We start from the raw sequence: 20,458 nt of genomic DNA on the forward strand, positions 1-20,458 counted from the left end.
CTTTATCTGCTTAAGTTTTTCTATTCTTGATGTTGTCATCCTGTGTATGTGCTAATCATTTTTTGGATTATGATTTTTTCCTGAAGAGGAGGGAAGAAGACTTTGAGAAGCATAGTTAAAGATACCACTGTATGTGTATTAGGGTTTTCCAGAAAATGTGAGACCAGTAAGAGAGAAAGGGTGAATGGGGGTGCTGGTGAGTCCAAATCTAAAGGTGTCAGTCCACATCCTGGAGACTTGGAGAGTTGCCATTGGAGCCCAAAGGCCATCTGCTGGCAGAATTTCTTCTTGCTCAGGAGTGGTTAGTCTCTCTCTCTTCAGGTCTCCCATATATGGGATGAGGATAACCATATTGTGGAGGTTAATCTTATTTATTCAAAATCCACCAGTATAAATGTTCATCTAGCTCAAAAAACACCTTCACAGAAGCATCTAGAATAATGTTTGACCAAATATTTGGGTGCCATGGTACAGCCACATTGGCATACAAAATAAATTTTTACAATATGCCTAAAGGGAGCAGAAAAATAAGACAAAGGGCAAACCTATTTTATCTTGACAGCCATCACTGTAGAAGGTCCTCTCCCATTCCTGCCATCTGTTTTACTTTTGGAACAACAACAACAAAAACCAAACCAAACAACTGCAATAACAAAAAAAAATCCCAAACATTTAGTATGTTCCCACAAGAATCTGGGGGTCAGACATTTGGACATGACACAGCTGGTGCAGCTTGTCCGTGATCAGCAATGTCTGGAGCCTCAGCTGGAAGATTCTAAGGCTGAAGACAGGAACCATCGCAAGTCAGGCAGTCAGTGCTGCCTGTTGACTAGGGCCTTAGTACACCATGGCGGTTGGCATCCCCCAGAACCAGCTTCTCCAAAAGGGAGACCTGGCCTCCGGACACACACATGGTGCCTCTCCCGGGTGGCTGGTCAGAGCCTTCACAAGCCTCACCCAGATCTAAATCAAAGAAAGTAAAAAATCTCCTCTCAATAGGAGGAGGATTGAAGGGCAGGTTTTTAAAATTTTTTAAAATTTTATTTTAAATTTATTTATTTATTTTTGCTACAAAAGTTGGATATTCGTCCTTTCTGATGGAGGCATAATACTCCATAGTGTATATGGACCACATCTTCCTTATCCATTCATCCGTTGAAGGGCATCTTGGTTCTTTCCATAGTTTGGCGACTGTGGCCATTGCTGCTATAAACATTGGGGTACAGATGGCCCTTCTTTTCACGACATCTGTATCTTTGGGGTAAATACCCAGGAGTGCAATTGCAGGGTCGTAGGGAAGCTCTATTTTTAATTTCTTGAGGAATCTCCACACTGTTCTCCAAAGAGGCTGCACCAACTTGCATTCCCACCAACAGTGTAAGAGGGTTCCCCTTTCTCCACATCCTCTCCAACACATGTTGTTTCCTGTTTTGTTAATTTTGGCCATTCTAACTGGTGTAAGGTGATATCTCAATGTGGTTTTAATTTGAATCTCCCTGAGGGCTAATGATGATGAGCATTTTTTCATGTGTCTGATAGCCATTTGTATTTCTTGATTGGAGAAGTGTCTGTTCATATCTTCTGCCCATTTTTTGATGTGTTTGTCTGTTTCGTGTGGGTTGAGTTTGAGGAGTTCATTATAGATCCTGGATATTTATTTATTTTTAATATTAAATAAGTAATTTAACTTTTAAATAAATTTTAATTTATTGTTATTATAAAGATTTTATTTATTTATTTGACAGACAGAGATCATAAGTAGGCAGAGAGACAGGCAGGGAGAGAGGAGGAGGCAGGCTCCTCTCTAAGCAGAGAGCCCGATTCAGGGCTGCATCCCAGGACCCTGGGACCATGACCTGAGTGGAAGGCAGAGGCTTAACCCACTTCTTTAAAACCCAAGAGGGCAGGTTTTAAAAACTATCATGCTGGGGCGCTTGGGTGGCTCAGTGGGTTAAAGCCTCTGCCTTCAGCTCAGGTCATGATCCCAGGGTCCTGGGATGGAGCCCCACATCAGACTTTCTGTTCAGTGGGGAGCCTGCTTCCCCCTCTTTTTCTGCCTGCCTCTCTGCCTACTTGTGATCTCTCTGTCAAATAAGTAAATAAACTCTTAAAAAAAAATCATGCCACTTTTTTTCCTATTTTTTAAAAAAAATTTACTTTATTTCAAAGGAAAGTTAAATATTAAATAATAGCAAAATTTCAAAAACAAAATAACTCATAATTCTGTCACCTAACTAAATTGATTATTTTCATTTGATCGGGGTAATTTCTAGGAAAAAATGCAATTTCTTTTTTTTCCCCTATTTTGTTTTGCTTAGCTTTGCCACTTATTCTGCCACCATGGATCAATTCATAACTTCTCTGGGCCACAGTTTCTTCACCTGGGACATGAGGGAAATAACAGTTCCTACCTCACAGGGTTGGTGCGCGCAGTTGAAATAGTCTCATAGAAAGCCTTGAGAAGCTTGTCTGACATTGATCAGTGAGCTCTCACTAAAGGTCAGCTTTTCTTTTAAAAAAAACTACTACCACAAACATGCATTCTGCCTTTTCCCTTTGCATTATGGCATGAGTAATTTTGCATTTTGCTGGCAGTATTTTCTTAAGTTATGTTCCGTTAGCCAACATATAATATATCATTAGTTTTTGATGTAGTGCTCAACGATTTATTAGTTGTGTGTAACACCCAGAGCTCATCACAACACATGCTAGCGATATTTTTATCTTCTTCCCTACTCTCTCTACTTTCTCATCATCCTCACAGTAACCCCTGTTACAACATAGCCAATGTCCCTTGACAGCCAAGCACACATGCACTCTGTATAGGGTCCCACTGTTTGCTTTTACAATTTGGAATCACAGTCTGTGCTTTTGTTCGTTGCTTTTATCATACAACAATATGTCATGGACCTCCCTCTGAGTCAGTGGTATAGCTCGAGCTCATTCTTTTTCAAAACCAAATGATAGTTCATTATCTAGATTTACCATAACTTTTTCTATTATTCCCTAGGAAATGTACATTCAGGTTAGTTCCAGCTTGCTACCATCTTAACAATACTATAATACATCTTCTCAAACAAAACTACTCACCCACTGGTCCTCTTGTTTCTAGCAGACTAGAATCCTAGAATCTATTCTTAGCTCTACATGGGGGTTCCAGAGATGAATACACCTTTCTTTCCTTGAAGTGCTAACCTAGTAAGGAGGCAGATGTTTAAAAAAAAAAAAATAGAACGTGATAAGGGATTATAAAATGAAAATGTGCATATCTAGTTGACTGCTCCTCTAAGGAAAAGTAAAGTATTAAAAAATCAAACCAGAAGCCCCTCTTGAGGACTTTTAATGTGTAAGATCCAAAATGATTGGAAGAATCTATATAGTATGTTGGGAAATACATGACAGTGTTATTGCTTTGGAAGGGGCCAGATGTTTCCAGATGTCTTGTCCAGTTTTGATTTATCCCTGTGATAAGCAGAGATGATACTAAAAAGAGTACATTCATCAAAACACGATGACTTAAATAAATCCAACAGTTCTTTAAAAGGAACAATTCTGTTTACCTGCTAGTTAAGCCAGGTTCTTAGGCCTCTTGTGTCATTTCCATATGTGGTATCCAAGCTTCCTCTTTGCACGACAGCTCTGTACAGTTCACAAGAGACCTTGCAGTAGAGAAGAAATATGTATATACAGTTAAGGGAGATGGATATTATATCAAAGATCTTGGTGAAATTTTATGAAACACTAAACAGAACTGTTGAGAGGGACCTGGCCTGTCGAGAAAAAGCTAGAAATTGCCCAACTTCAAAAAAGCTTTCGCTTGAATGTGTACTAATAACAGATTCCATTTTACAATCCTGTCCAGTGGCCTGCAGACTTCGAGAACTTCTCATTGTAAGCCTGATTCTCTGCTGGAGCCTTCAGCCGCTGCAATTAATGGGACTCACTTCATAGTGTGATTCCATACTTCGGCAAGGCCCAGCGTGACCCGTCTTTAGGTCTTCTCAAGCCTGTCTCTTTTAATTATATTGGTTTAAAAAAAAAAGGACAAGTTTGTTTTGCTGTCTTATGGAGTATTTAAAAATCCCAAATGAGAATTAAAAACGTATGAAATACTAAGGTGATCAGACCAAGTCCCATAATGCCCTAATCATAAAACTTCCAACACTTCTGAGGAAGACAGACTGACTCTCAGGGGTAATTTAACAAGCAATTTTCGGTCTTCTTCTGCCTCTGAGAGTCTCAAGTCTGAACTTCCGAGGCTGGCCCACAAGTAGTCATTGTCAGGAGCATCTAATTTCTCTTCAGGAAACACACGTGAAAAATGATCACCTCACTACAGGACCATAACCCTTAACCCTGCCATGTCACCCACGCTGTGATTTCTCCCAACCAGCTCTTATCTCCAACAGGACAGCAGCTGCTGGTCTGCATGTGTCCCCCAATGATTTCAGTCCCCCAGTCTCCTCCTTGTGCCCTTTCTCTTCCCAGTTAACCTTGTGTACCAAGCTTATCACGTCCGTCCTATTTCTGAGAACTACAAGGTCTTTGTCCCTGGATCTGTCTGCCATACACACTGGGCAGATCTCCGAACAAGAGTGAATGAATACCACATTTTCAGGTCCTAATATTCTTGCCTTTCAGAGCTGAGGGAGAACATCACCCTAGAGGGCAGATCAGCACATCCCTGACTTTCAACATCAGTTAGACCCTTAATATTACTCAATCATCTTTCTTCCTCCTTCTGGACAGCTCCCTCACTCATTCTTCACAAAACAAAATCACTGCTCTTGCCAGCTCTCCTGGTCTCACAGTCTGTTAGTGCACTCAGAAAAGGAAGTGAGAGGCTTGGTCTGATTTCGATTAAAAGTTAAATCATGTTGTATCCTCATGTTTCCTTCTTTATTTCTAGGTGTTTATGAACTGTGCTGATAATTCACAGTTTGTTTTTACTTTCCATCAACTTAAGCCATTTGATCCATTCCCATCAGTAATAGTTTCCATTAAAGCAGAAATTCTACATTTGGGTTCCATACCTCCCTGGGGTGCTATTTTCCAGAAGCACTGAAAAGTAAGCAAGTGCGGTTTTAAAAAGTCCTTAGTATGGGGTAAGAGGATGGTCGAGTTTCTTCTTCTGTATATAGCTGTCCAATTTTCCCAGCACCATTTATTGAAGAGACTGTCTTTTTTCCACTGGATATCTTTTCCTGCTTGTCAAAGATTAGTTGACCATAGAGTTGAGAGTCCATGTCTGGGCTCTCTACTCTGTTCCCTGGTCTATGTGTCTGTTTTCGTGCCAATACCATGCTGTCCTGGTGATCACAGCTTTGTAATATAGCTTGAAACCAGGCAACGTGATGCCCCTGCTTTGTTTTTCTTTTTCAACATTTCCTTGGCAATTCAGGGTCTTACCTGGTTCCATAGAAATTTAGGATTCTTTGTTCCAGCAATGTGAAAAATCCTTTGGTATTTTGATCGGGATGGCATTGAAAGTATAGATTGCTCTGGGCAGCATAGGCGTTTTAATGATGTTTATTCTTCTGATCTATGAGCTTGGAATATTCTTCCATCTTTTTGTGTCTTCTTCAGTTTATTTCATGAGTATTCTGTAATTCCAAGAGTATAGATCCTTTACCTCTTTGGTTAGGTTTATTCCAAGGTATCTTATGGTTTTTGGTGCTATTGTAAATGGAATCGATTCTCTAATTTCTCTTTGTATAGTTACATTTTTAATGTATAAGAAAGCAACTGATTTCTGTGCATTGATTTTGTATCCTGCCACATTACTGAATTGCTGTATGAGTTCTAGTAATTTGGGGGGTGGAGTCTTCTGGGTTTTCCCACATAAAGTATCATGTCATCTGCGAAGAGAGAGAGTTTGACTTCTTCTTTGCCAATTTGAATACCTTTTATTTCTTTTTGTTGTCTGAATGCTGTTCCTAGGACTTCTAGTACTATGTTGAACAATGGTAGCGAGAGTAGGCATCCTTGTCATGTTTCTCATCTTAAGGGAAAGGCTCTCCAGCTTTTCCCCATTGAGAATGATATTCACTGTGGGCTTTTCATACATGGTTTTTATGAAATTGAGGAATGTTCCCTCTATCTTGACACTCTGAAGAATTTTAATCAGAAAAGGATGCTATAATTTGTCAAATGCTTTTTCTGCATCAGTTGAGAGGACCATGTGGTTCTTGTCTCTTCTCTTATTTATGTGTTCTGTCACATTGATTGATTTGCAAATGTTAAACTATCCTTGCATCCCAGGGATAAATCCCACCTAGTCGTGATGGATAAGCCTGTCACCCAGCAATTGCACTACTGGGTGTTTACCCCAAAGATACAGATGTAGTGAAAAGAAGGGCCATATGCACCCCAGTGTTCATAGCAGCAATATCCACAATAGCCAAACTGTGGAAGGAGCTGAGATGCCCTTCAACAGATGAATGGATAAAGAAGATGTGGTCCATATTTACAACAGAATATTACTTAGCCATCCAGAAAGATGAATAGCCAACATTTGCATCAACGTGGATGGGACTGGAGGAGACTCTGCTGAGTGAAATAAGTCAAACAGAGTAAGACAAGTATTATTTGGTTTCACTTAATTGTGGAATATAAGGAATAGCATGGAGGACATTAGGAAAAGAAAGGGGGAAATTAAGAGGGGGAAATTAGAGGGGGAGATGAGCCATGAGAGACTATGGACTCCAGGAATCGTATTGCAGTTTTCAGAGGGGAGGGGAAAGTGGGGGGTTGGGTGAGCCTGGTGATGGGTATTAAGGAGAGCACAAGTTGCATGGAGCACTGGGTGTTTCATGCAAACAATGAATCATGGAACACTACATCAAAAACTAATGATGTACTGTATGGTGACTAACAAAACATAATAAAAAATTATATTAAAAAAAAGGTCCTTGGTGACAATGACCTGACTCTATGCTCGCCACTGTGCTGCCTCCTATGGAGAAATTCTCTCTCATCCTCCTCTCTCCAGTGGAAAATATCTGGTTTTAGGATGTGGCTGGAAGTTGGCTTAAAATATGTACCAAACCTCACAGTTTCGGGGGGGGGGGTGGTGGCAGAAACTGGGAGTTTATCAAATGAGCATCTAATAATATGGGACACTTCCAATGTACCTCCATAGTAAAGTCATTTTTCAACCCTAAGAGACAACTTCCTGACATCTCTCAACCTCTCACCCTCCATTGGTCTCACATCATACTTCATGGAGAAAACAGACACCATCATACATTTCCCTTTGTCTTACCCTTAACCCCAACAAATTACCTGTAAATACGGCCACATCCCCTTCTTTCCCTTGAATTAATGTAGAAGATGTGTCTCTGTTTCTCTTTAAGACAATCGTATCCGCCTTCATCTTTTTAAAAACTATTTTTAAAATCATCATTTCCATTTTGCATCAATTATTCCCTTATTGCTGGATCATTCTCTTCAACAAACTTGCCTTGATATCACTAACTTGAGTCGCCTTCTCTTGATTTTCCATCTGTCCTCAACTATTACTCATTCTGCCTGGAATTCACAGTGAAACTCCCAACAGACTTTCGTACAGTCACTGTCTCCCTTTTTCCACTTCCCATATTCTCCTCAGCCCACTCTGGTTGAGCTCTCATCAAGGTCATCACAGATATGTCACAGATACAGCAAAGTCTTTGGTGACTTCATCTTGCCATATCCAGTGGTGACTTTTCAGTTTCCAACTTATTGGAACCCTCTCTAGTATTTCATCATCACATCTGTCTTGAAATACTTTCTTCACTTTAATTTTAGAATATCAAAAATATTCCTGTTTTCCTCTTATTTCACCAACCTACCCATTTCTTTCTCTTTTCCCATCTCTTCCTTTTTTAGGCCACTGAATGCTTTAATGCTCCAGAGCTATTATGGACTGCAGGCTTTGTTGCTCTTCCAAATGCACATGTTGAAACTCTAACCTCCAACAGAATGGAATTAGGAGGTGAGGCCTTTGAGAGGTAATTAAATCATGATGGTGGAAACCCCAAAATGGGAATAATGTCCACATAGAAAGAAGAGTACTTGCTACCTTTTTCTGCCATATGAGGTTACAAAAAGAAGATTTTTATCTATAAACTAGGAAGAATATCTTCACAGAACCTAACCGTGCTATTACCCTGATATCCAGCCCCCAGAACTATGAGAATTAAATGTATCTTATTTTAGTCACTCACTCTATGGTAATTTGTTATAGCATCCCAAGCTAAGACAAGGACCCAATTCTTGGCTTTCTTATCTGTCTACAGTCATCTCATAATATGGTTTCAAATACATGTATGTATTTGAACAAATATGAATATCAAGTATTGATATGAATACCATTATGAATATAATATTTGAATATAAATATGAATATCATACATTTATTCATGACTTCCAAACTTCTGTCTTCAGCCCGGCCCAGAATTTTCCCAACCAGCACCCCTACCCTCAGACTTTAAACAGGTGTACATAACTAGATGGGATAAGATGTCCATTTGAGTGTGCAATAAACATGCTACTTTAATGGCCAAAACAAAACTTGATTTCTTACCTTACCTACTGATCAAATAATTTTGTGCCTCAGAAACTTTCCCCATCTCAGTAAAAATCATCATTATCCATTGGTTTGTCAAAACTAGGAATCATCCTTAATTCCTCTCACATTTACTCTAGTAATAATTTCTGTAGGATCTTCTTTCAAATTCTCTCTAACCCAAGCACCTCTCACCATCTTCATGCTATAATCCTATTCTAAGTCATCACCATACCAAGGCTCACTATTATATTAATTTCCTAGGGCTGTCATAACAAAATACCATAAACTAGGTAGCTTGAACAACAGAATTTTATTATCCTACAGTTCTAGAAGCTAGAAGTCCAAGATCTAGGTATGCTTAAAATCCGTCCCATTACAACAAGAATAAAATCTCCTCATCATGGCCTTTCAAGATCTATTCCTACTTCTTGGACAACATCTCCCCTTATTCTCCCATGGTTCATGGGCTGCAGACATCAAGCCCTTCTTGTGTGTCTGAAATTTTCCAAGCTCATTTCTACCTCAGGATGTTTGAACTTGCTGCTTTTGCAGGTAGAGTCACAAAACAGCCTCCTTCTGGTCATTAAAGTCTCTAAGTATGACTTTGTTAAAGACCTTCCCTAACTATTTGGCTACAGTGAAATCAACCCCCTCAGTCATCCATCATATAACCCTATTTTGTCACTTCTAAGTGCTCCAAAATATCTTCTTTCTTTATATATTCTTTAGTGCAGTAGAATGAAATCTCTATGAGGGCACGAATTGTCTGTCTTCCTCACCCTTGTGTTTTGATTTTTTTCAGCATGGCCTATAGCAGCCACTCATAAATATTTGTTAACTGCCTAACCAGCCCCTTCTAGATATTTCTTAGTAATAATATGTGCAGTTCTTTCAGTAGTTAGGACTATTATTTGTCTGGAACTGGAAATGTCAATTCATCTACTGAAGGTCAACGATGTCTCACTGAGTCCTCCCAAATCTTAGACCACACATCAGTTCAGCATTGTCATGTATTAAGCACCTGTATGTTTTATCAAATGGAAGATGAGTCTTTGGCATATTGTCTGGAGAACATCCTCTTTGAATGGAGAAATTGGAAGCAAAGGAAGCTTGAGACAGTTCTGTTTTGTCTTAGCTCTTTATTAATATTATTTGCTATAGACAGAAATTTTCCCATTTACTTGTTCTTGCATATTGTTTCACGGAGAAGCCATTTTTATGTTTCCTACTTTTCTCCTTTTTAAACAAGCCCTTGCTCAGTCTATGACTTAGACTTTCCAGTAATTGCTACACTTTCATGCCTCTCTTCTGTGGTAGAGTTTGCAGTTGCAAAGCTCTGGGATCCTGATGCAGGCACATTCCCTTTAGCTGATTCTTCATTTTCTTATTGCAGTCACTTGTGATGGCCGCATCAGAATCTGGCATTTTATTTCTCTCCTCTCTCTTGATATGTGCTTGCTCTAAGAGTCCCTGGATACAGTATCATGTCTGCCTTCTTTTTTTCTCCAAACATTCTGAAATCTGATTCTTGAATTTCTAGGATATGTATCTGACTACCCTCTTCTCTTGCTTTTTTGGACCCTGGATAACAGGATAGTTCACCTTCTGTAATTTCACCGCTGGTGATGAATTCCTGATCATGCCCAGGAGATATGTTCAGGAAATAGAAGATCTCTTCCTGCTGTCTGCCATCCTGTCACCCGCCAGTGAGCCCACCATGTGACACCCTTCTCCATGGCTAGTACCTGATTCCTATGTAGATGCCTGTGGACCTTCCTTTTTGTTCCAGAGAAGTTTAGTAGAAAAGGTTTGGTCTAGGGGTTTAAAGGACCAGCATACTGGTGTGTTACCATCCTTGACTACCTTTGTGACTTTAGATGAGTCATTCATCTGCTATGAGTCACTGCTTTCTCTTCTCTGAAAAGGAATAAGAATTCCTGTTACATCTCACAATTGGCAAGATCACTTGAAATAATGCGTATAGACATACTAGGAAAGTTATGAAGTAGAGCTCATACTACTATAAATCTAGGCTGCTGGTTTATTTTGCTTATTGTATTGCCTTTTTTTGGGGGGGGCAACACTTAAAACTGCAGATACCTTAAAAAGGATCCAGAACTCTGGCTTCCCTTGAACACTGAAAAGGTCAGGTCCTACCTGGCTTTCCAACATGACAGCAATAAGCCGGAACAGGGAAGTGGATGACCCTCCAGATGGGTAGAGCCAGTGACTTGACTCTCCGCTATGACTCCTGCCCAGTCCCCCCACATATACAGTCTGTGATCACCCCATTTAAAGTCTGTTCCCTGGATGTGTTGAAGAGAATTCCTCTACAAATACCAAGGGCAGAGCACAGTATTAAAAGTAAGACAGTTGGGATGCTTGGGTGGCTTAGTTGGATAAGCATCTGTCTTTGGCTCAGGTCATGATCCCAGGATCTTGGGATGGAGTCTTTCAGCAGGGAGCCTGTGTCTCCCTCTCCCTCTGCCTGCTACTCCTCCTACTTGTGCTCTCTCTCCCTCTGTATTACATTTAAATATATATAAATATATACATAGATATATATTTTATATACATATATATATATAAACGTAAGAGGGTTGTGAGATTTGTAGAACAGCAAATACTATTGTGTGATATTTCTTAGTGCAAATTTGATCACCTTCAAACTACCTCCAAATCAAACTGCCTCCAAATCACCACTTAGCTGTGTTATTTCTGGAGTAAGGCTTGTAAAATACGGTGATTTATATCACAGGTGTTAATTATAAATATTAATTTTCTTTTCTTGAAATGATAAAAGTTAAATATATGATATTAAAGCAAAACCAGAAAGGATGAAAGAAAGGGAAATTTTATGCTTTTCAGAAAAGATGAAAATAGAAAATCTCTAAACCTGGCTAGCTGAAGTAAGTAAAAATGTGGCATTTTTGCATCTAAACTAGGGTTCAGACTGGCAAATCGTAAGCCAAATTGACTGGATCTTATGACCAAGGGCAGTGTACCTGTAATTTTGTATAAAATTTCCTGCATGTCATCTAAAATGTATACATAGCCAGGGTTTCTTTCTAGAGCTGATGATTGAAGAATTCTACATTGAAATCGTATTATCTCAATGTTCTCTGTAAAGTGTATCCATGGTTATAACCGTGCATAAGCATGGAGTAAATTAGACAAGACATGTGAATTTCAGACAAGGAAATGCCATGTGGAGCTAGAATCAAAGGAGAAAAGGGTCTCTTAATGTCTTCCTCAGCCATTTTCATTGTGAATGGTTGATTTTCACTGGGCTTCCTCTCCTGCTTTGTCCCTCCCAGAGCATGAAGGGGTCTTTGCAGAAACTTCTTTAAGATGTGCCAGTTTTCTGTGCTGCTGATTTGAAGTCTGACAGCTCAGTTTGAAAAAGTCCCCCTATGGTGAAGATTTTCAGCAGCTATACTTGTCTTTTTTCCTTTGTCCCTCAAAACTCTTTTCATTGAAAAGCCCATATGAACATAGCTTGTTCTTATGTGTTTCTCCACAGAGGGTAATATGCACTGAAATTAGACTCATGTGGCATTAATATTGCCCTAAATTTTCTTTCCCCTTTTTGCTTCCACCAAGACAGGGCTGTCTCTGCCATTATTCCTGACTCATTCTTTCCGGCATGTGTTTAATACGCTCATATACCATTGATACACGGTTCCCTCACTCACATCCCCATTTCTTTTTTATTTTTTTTTAAGATTTTATTTATTTATTTAACACAGAGAGAGAGAGATCACAAGTAAGCAGAAAGAGAGGGGGAAGCTGGCTCCCTGCCGAGCAGAGAGCCCGATGCGGGGCTCGATCCCAAGACTCTGAGATAATGACCTGCGCTAAAGGCAGAGGTTCAACGCACTGAGCCATCCAGGGGCCCCTCACATCCCCATTTCTAACAGCAGGTTGTGGTTTTCCTGGTTTTTACCAGACTTGAGGAAAAAAAACATTAAAGAGACTTTAATTTTTTAAATTTTTTAATTTTTTCTGTCACACTGCAAAAGTGGAAAAAAACAATATCCTTACTGTTTACAAAATTATGTAAATTTCCTTTGTACTCTTTGGTGTGTTTGTTTGTTTTTGGTGATGAGGATAGTAGCTTGTGTAGCAATAAACTACTAGGTACAAGCTATAACATTTAGCAGTTTTATTTCTCACTATTAGAATTAGATTAAGCACAATATAGTAATTAAGCCTGAAATTTGTTATTTCATCTTGTTACAAATAATTTGCAGTATTCAACTATTTGAAATACTGCTCGTTATTTGAGCAAATGGATGAATATTTGTTAGAAGCAAAATTTAGTAGCTCTGAATCAAGGTCAAGAAGCTATTAAATACGCAGAAATTTTTTTTTCCAATTTATTTATTTTCAGAAAAACAGTATTCATTATTTTTTCACCACACCCAGTGCTCCATGCAAGCCGTGCCCTCTATAATACCCACCACCTGGTACCCCAACCTCCCCCCCCCCGCCACTTCAAACCCCTCAGACTGTTTTTCAGAGTCCATAGTCTCTCATGGTTCACAGAAATTTGACATAAGTTGTTGCTTGATTTCAGATGCCTTAAATAATAGAATCTCAAGTGAATATTGAATTGCTCAAATGGTCATGCACTTACTTCTATAGACAATAAAGTGGAAGTAACAAAGGAAGAAGGGAAGGAAGGGAGGAAGGAGAAGTGAGGAAAAGGAGGAAGTGAGGGAGAGGAGGAAGGAGGGGAGAGAGAGAGAATGGAGGGACAGAGAGAGAAAAGAGGGGATTGAGGAAAAGGAAGGAAGGAAGAAAGAAAAAAAATAGAGGGGGATAGAAAGGAAGGAAGGAAAGATGGAAAGAAAGAATGGAAGGAAGGAAGGAAGGAAAAGAAAAGAAAGACATGTTCTTTCAGTGATGGCTTTATTTAATGAAAATAATTCTGTAGTATCATCTTCTAATGCTCATGAGATAGCGCTTCCTGCATTTTACTATGATTGTTTCTTTAATTGTTCATCTTCATTCAAGTTTGTGTCTATGGAATCATGTCTTTCTTGCTTGTTGTAATCCTTGCACAATATCTGGCATGAAGGAGTTGCTATAAATATACACCTATCTACATGTCTATATCTAATACCTATATCACAAAGAATGACATCAATTCCTATTTGTATAGTGCTAGAATTATTATTTTTCACAATGGCAAAGGACGGAATGTGCGGGCCGTGTAGAGCAGTCCTTCAGTAGTGTACTCCAAGAATACAGCAGTGCCGTAAACAAGTTGGATGCTGACCTTGGCCACTTCTTTCCTTACCCTTTTTAGAGGGTAATCTTTTCATGCATGAGAGCACAACGAAGAAAAGCCTGCCAAGGAAAGGAGGAACGCGGGTGAGTTTTAATATGAGACTTTTAAAAGTCTGGATTCCCAGGCCCCAACCCAAAACTTACAATTGATATGGGGTGATGCCCAGAAAATCGGTGTTTAAAAGCTTCAGCCTGGGTTGAAAAACAACTGTTTAGTGGATCAAATCAACCTACTTTAGTTGGACAAGACAAGGTCCCAAGTGGGGCCAGAGGTGGCATGGCTCACTTACCGTACCCCTGAGGAGGGAGTATCCGCTAGGAAAGCCCCACTAGCACTGCAGTCCTCTCCACGTCCATTCCTTTGCTCCTGGCCCACTCTGCTTGTCTAGAATGGACTGGGACTGGGAATGGAAGAGAGGGTAGACGGACTGATGAAGAGTAGACCTTGCCTATGTGGCGGGATTTGGCCCCTAGTACATGTTTTGAAACAATATGCATTGAGCTGTCCTTAAACAAACACTTGTTGAGAAGCCACTGCATGTTAGTCCCTAGGCTCTGTGAATACAGCGGTGAACAAGACCAACCAAGTCCCTGGTCTCAGGGAGCTTACATTCTGGGTGCAAGGCAGAGAACAAACAGCTGTGCCAATGTCATTGATGTTAATGAGATGGAAATTAAAGCAAGGTCAAGAGTAGAGAGTGATGGGGACAGAATAAAGCCTAGACTGGGTGGCCAAGAAGGGCAGCAGGGAAGAGGTGGTGTTTGAGCTGAGACCTCAGAGAAGAGAAGGAGTTAAGGTTGGAACCATATGGGAACAGAGAGAACAGAAGGGGGAGAGCCTCTGGGTTGGGGGTGTCCTCAGCATATCCAAAAAGAGAAAGTCCTTGGGGTTGGAATGGAGTGGGTCATCTTAGAGGCCATGAGGAGTCTACAGTGTATCTCAAGCGTGACTCAAAGGCCCTGGAGAATTATGAGCAGGAAATGGACTCAATCTAATTTTGTTTTTAAAAGGGTTACTCTGCTGCCATGAGGAAAATGGGCCAGTGTGCTAAGAGTAGAAGAAAGGCCACCAGCTGGGAGGCCATTGCAGTCATCCAAGTCCATGAAAGCGGTTTATATTAAGATAGACTGTGGAGGAAGGAGAAATAGCAAGATTCCGGGTATATTTGAAAGTGGAGTGGTGAAGACTTGCTGATGAACTTGGTGTTGGGATAAGAGAAAGAGATGATTCAGCTCCGCCACATGGTTATAAATACTGAGTATCTGTGAGATGAAATCTGAATGCTTGGAACATAGTCAAATACATGAGAAGCACTGAAAATTCTTAGCTCTTATTAAACATACGAGCGAGTGTGTCAAATGGATAATTGTGTATTTAAGTTTGTAGCTCAGTGGGGAGGGTGGAGATGCACGTTTGGGAGTTTCCAGGATTTGGTGGCATTTAAAAACCACTGGACTCCATGAGATCTTAAAGGGGTTACTTAGATTCCATAATCTCATCATGGAATAAGAAGATGGACAGAAGAGCCCTGGGACATGTGGACATAGACTTGAGGGCAGAGAAGAAGAGGAGACAGGAGGAAAAATGAAAGGAGGGACGCCTGGTGGCGTCAGTTGGTTAAGTGTCTGCCTTCAGCTCAGGTCATGATCCTGGGGTCCTGGGATGGCGTCCCAGGGCTCCTTGCTCAGTGGGGAGTCTATTTCTCCCTCTGCCTGCCACTCCCCCAGCTTGTGTGTGCGTGCTCTCTCTGACAAATAAACGAATAAAATCTTCAAAAATATATAAAAAGAAGAGTAAAGACATTCCTCCAAGAAGGAGCAAGTACCTCAGAGAAATGGCAAGTTTTCAAGGGAACCTTCTGAAAATTTCAAGCCAAATGCTTAAAAAGGTGACCCGCGACTTCGAGGGTCAGTCCCAGACTGCATTGGTTTTGAACTCTCGCTGGGATTATTCTAGTCAGTGCATCTAAAAACACTTCACTCAGTTAACTTTCAGGACTCTCCATGTGCCAGAATTTTCTCTCTCTTCTTTGTGTCTTTTTATTATTTTTCCCACTCAGTGAAGCAGGCAACCCTCCCCTCACCACGCCTGCCTTTCAAACTGAAACAAGTTTTATTTTCCAGAGTACCCCCATTCTAGAAGCACGAGTTTTGCTTTCCACGAGAATGCCTGTTTACGAATTGCTCAGGCCGTTATAGAAAGGCCTCTAATATATACACACATTGGGTGTGGAAAGAGCCATTATTTACATAAATAAGGTATTTTCAAAATCACATGTAAATTTAAAACTTAAATTTGAGTTCAAGATGCCCATAGCTCTTGAATTCAATCTTCCAGGCGAGAGAACGCTGCCGTCTGGAAAGTGGTGTTTGGCATCAACAATCTGGACCACCCGTCAACGTTCATGCAGACACGCCTGGTGAAGACCATCGTCCTGCACCCTCGCTATAGCCGAGCCGTGGTGGACTATGACATCAGCATCGTGGAGCTAAGCGAAGATGTCAATGAAACCAGCTACGTCCGGCCGGTCTGCTTGCCCAGCTCAGAGCAGGCCTTGGAACCCGATACGTACTGCTACATCACAGGCTGGGGGCACATGGGCAACAAAAGTAAGTCAGGAGCCTCGGCAGTGCTTGCCTCTCCCTTTATACCCCAATGCCACTGTGCTACCTCCCAGGCTTTGGCAACAATTTCCGGTTTCTGCTTCTAGAAGTGGAGCCCCAAATGGCACATGGGAGAGGGCAGTACTTCGTGGTACTTAGACCTGCCACACTCAGAGGCAGCCTCATAAATCCTTCTCCACGCCTCAGATTTTCTCCTCAGGGAGCCATGACCCATGCTGTTGGTCCTTCTGGCTTGAGACCGTCTTATCAGTGATTCCCACCCCGCAGGCAGAGTCCCTCGGTGGCTCTCTCGAGCGGCTAGGCTATTCCAGCCCCGTCAAGCTGCACACCTGGTCCCATTTCCTGTTCTGTGTTATGATTTGGTCTTGTCAACATGTGTAACACAGCCTGTGAGTCCGTCCAGAAAGAAAACTGACTTGCTATTTGCCTATTTAAATTGATTAAATTTGGCTCCCTGGGTGATTTAAACATGAAACCTATAAACATGAAAGAATTTGTACTGTTTACTCCCAGTCCCCGTAATGGACCCCCTCATTTTGTTTGAACTATTAAAAGTGTAGAATAAGACTATAGAATAAATAAGTGTAATAATAATTGTAATAATAAGTTATTATTAATTAACATTATTAATAAAGTATAATAATAGTAATAAAGTATAGAATAAGACTGTAATCAATGAGATAGCTTCTTTAACAGCAAGTGCCGGCCGCTCCGACTTTCTCAAGAGTAACACCATGGAAACATCTCGGGAATGGTGAGGGACGTTGGTGTCCCACTATCTACCTTGGCAACTGCCAATCTGAAGCATAAATTTTTTGTTCCTTAAAATTTAGTCAGATAAGTTTTGGGCTAAGTTGAGTTTCTTTTCTACATAATCAATTGACAACAAAGAAAAAGCCGAGAAACAGGTGAGTCAATGACTTCCGAAGCGCTCCCATGGAAGACCTTCGAAGGCAGTGTTGGACATATGACGTCACCATTCCTGTAGACCTCGGTTTTTCAAAGCTATAATTAGTAATGTGGTGTGATAGAACAGCAGAATATACTTTATATCACCCTTCCTTGTATTGTTTCTATAATATCTGCATCAGACTCAGAACAGTCATGTAGCATCATACATACCACACATATGCTGTAGCGTGAAGCGGGGGTCAGAATTCAGCGAGAAAGGTCTGATTGACCCTGACCTCCTAGCTTACCATAAAGTGGAAAAAAAATAATAGCAACTGTCTGATTCACAGGATTATTGTAGCAATTCAAGACCGTAGGCCCAGAAAACGCTGAGTGCACATACGACCTACCACTAGTACCCAATAAACGTTAGTGATGATTCCTATTACCATTCTTTTGACAACTCTCCAAAACTGTTTCCATCATATTGATTTTCCAGATGTGCTCCTTTCTTCCCATAAGCTACCCTGTGTATAATATACACTGCTTCACCATCACTGTCTAAAAGGGGAATGATGTGTATAATTTGTAGGTGTCCACAACAAAAGATTATGCTTCAGGAAACCCATTATTATTCCGTGAGAACTTAGCAACAGAATTTGTGTGTTCCCTCTGCTGATAGCAAGGGATGGCTTTGTTCCTTTCAACATCTTTCTGTCATCCCTTCAAGAATTAATAGGTTCTGGGGCGCCTGGGTGACTCAATGGTTTAAAGCCTCTGCCTTTGGCTCAGGTTGTGATCTCAGGGTCCTGGGATCAAGCCCCGCATCCGGCTCTCTGCTCAGCCAGGAGCCTGTTTCCCTCTCTCTCTCTGCCTGCCTCTCTGCCTACCTGTGATTTCTGTCAAATAAGTAAACAAAATCTTAGGAAAAAAAAAAGGAATTCTAGGTTCTTACCACCGGAAATGGCCATGGTAACATGGTGAGACACAGTCTTTAAACCTAAGATAGAATTCCCCTTCCCCTGTTAGACCCGATGGGCGAGCTGGGCTAACTCACCATCTGGGGCAGGGCCCTGGCTTGATTTTTTTCTTTTCATCATGTAGCTGTTCTTGTTGAAGCATATATTAAGAGGGGAAAAGCAGGAGCCACATTACCTAACCAAGTTATTGATCCCGTCCGTGCCTCAGTTTCTCATTAATAAAATAAAGGTGTTTGACTAGATAACCCCGTCAACACTTCTCACTGAAAATTCTGATGCCAAACAAGCCTTGTCATTTTAAGTAAATATGGTTCTCTGGGTATACAGAGGTAATCATTTCCTGTACGGCTTAGCCTCATTTTTGAGTCAAATTGCCCTCTTAGATCTTTCATTTCTTTTTCTTTTTTAAAACCCCAGTGCCTTTTAAGCTGCAAGAGGGAGAGGTCCGCATCATCTCCTTGGAGCAGTGCCAGTCCTACTTCGACATGAAGACCATCACCGCGCGGATGATATGCGCCGGCTACGAGTCTGGTACCGTGGACTCGTGCATGGTAAATTGCTCTCCGCGTCGCGAGGACAGTCAGCTCTGTGGTCACGTCAGTGGGGGCCCTGTACACTCATTATTATTCACATGCCACCCTTCGGGAATAGTTTTCAGAGATGGCTTATTACCTGAGGTTTAATTATTCACAGTCTGTGCTCTCTCTGGTGCCCGAGCGACCCCCCTCACTGCCTCCATGCGCTTCGCTCCGGTTGCCTTCGGCTCTCTTGCCTGCCTCCTGGGACCAGCATCCCATCAGGGGGATGGCAGTAAAGCCCACACACATATCCCAGCTTCCAGGGTGTGTGACAGAATGACCTTTGTCTCTGGAGTCGATCGCACTGGTGTTGCCTGGGCCTGCCTCTGATGGCCAGCATGTCCTGAACGATCACTGGACAGGACCTTTCAACACCCAGGGTTTCCGGTCACAATGGTTTGCTGAGCGTGCTACCTTCCAAAGCAGGGAGGCGTTTTTATTTTTACCCAATAAATGCTCATTGACTATTGGACTGGCTCCCAGGGGAGAATAAAAAGGTACAAGTGCTCAAAGAAGCTTACTTTTTTTCCCCCATTTTTTAATCTTAATTCCAGTGTACTTAAATACAATGTGATGCTAGTTTCAGGGGTACAGCAGAGTGATTCCACACTTCCACGTGTCACCCTGCGCTCGTCATGGCATGTGCACTTCTTAGTCCCCATCTCGGATCACGCCCATCCCCCACCTACCTCCCCTGCGATAACCAGCGGTTTGTTCTCTACCACTATGAGTTCTTGGCTTATCTCTCTTTTTCTCCTCTGTGTTCATCTGTTTGTTTCTTAAATTTCACATATGAGTGAAATCATACAGTATTTGTCTTTCTCTGACTGACTTTGCTTAGCATACTGCCCTCTAGCCCCGTCCATATCATTGCACGTGGCAAGACTGCATTCTTTCTATGGCGGAATATTCCATTGTATATACGTACCACATCTTCTTTATCCATTCTCTCAGTGGAATGGACAGTTGGGCTGTTTCCACAGTTTTGCTATTGTAAATAATGCTGCGGTAAACCAGGGGTGCACCCGTCCCTTTGAAGGAGTGTTTTTGTATTCTTTGGGTAAATATCCACTAGCGCGATTACCGGATCATAGCGTGGTTCTATTTTTAACTTTTTGAAGATCTGCCATACTGCTTTCCACAGTGGTTGTACCAGTTCGCATTCCCACCAACAGGGCAAGAGGGCAGCTTTGTCTCCACATCCTCACTAACACTTGCTTCTTGAGTTTTTGATGTTGGCTACTCTGACAGGTGGAAGGTGGTATCTCGGCGTAGTTTTGATTTGCATTTTCCTGATGATGAGTGATGTTGAACATCTTTTTTGTGTGTCTGTGGGCCATCTGGGTATCTTCTTTGGAGAAACATCTCTTCATGTCTTTTGCCCATTTGTTGATTGGATTATTTGTTTTCAGGGTGTTGAATTGTAGAAGTTCCTTATCCATTTTGGAAACTAACCCTTTATCAGAATGTCATTTAAAAATACCTTCTCCCATTCCATAGGCTTTTAGTTTTGTTGATGATTTCCTTCACTCTGCAGA

The 20,458-nt window shown here is 41.2% G+C and overlaps 1 protein-coding gene across 1 annotated transcript in view; it reads left to right on the forward strand.

Annotated features, from left to right (window-relative positions):
- The window catches only part of CORIN (corin, serine peptidase), a 263,664-nt gene that overhangs the window by 238,480 nt on the left and 4,726 nt on the right, over nt 1–20,458 (forward strand). The window contains exons 20-21 of the mRNA XM_044224366.1: nt 16,185–16,456; nt 18,760–18,893. Coding sequence (XP_044080301.1) covers nt 16,185–16,456; nt 18,760–18,893 — 406 coding nt within the window. The remainder of the gene's footprint in view (nt 1–16,184; nt 16,457–18,759; nt 18,894–20,458) is intronic.

Source organism: Neovison vison, chromosome 11, assembly GCF_020171115.1.
Source record: "Neovison vison isolate M4711 chromosome 11, ASM_NN_V1, whole genome shotgun sequence".
In the NCBI taxonomy this organism is placed as follows: domain Eukaryota; kingdom Metazoa; phylum Chordata; class Mammalia; order Carnivora; family Mustelidae; genus Neogale; species Neogale vison.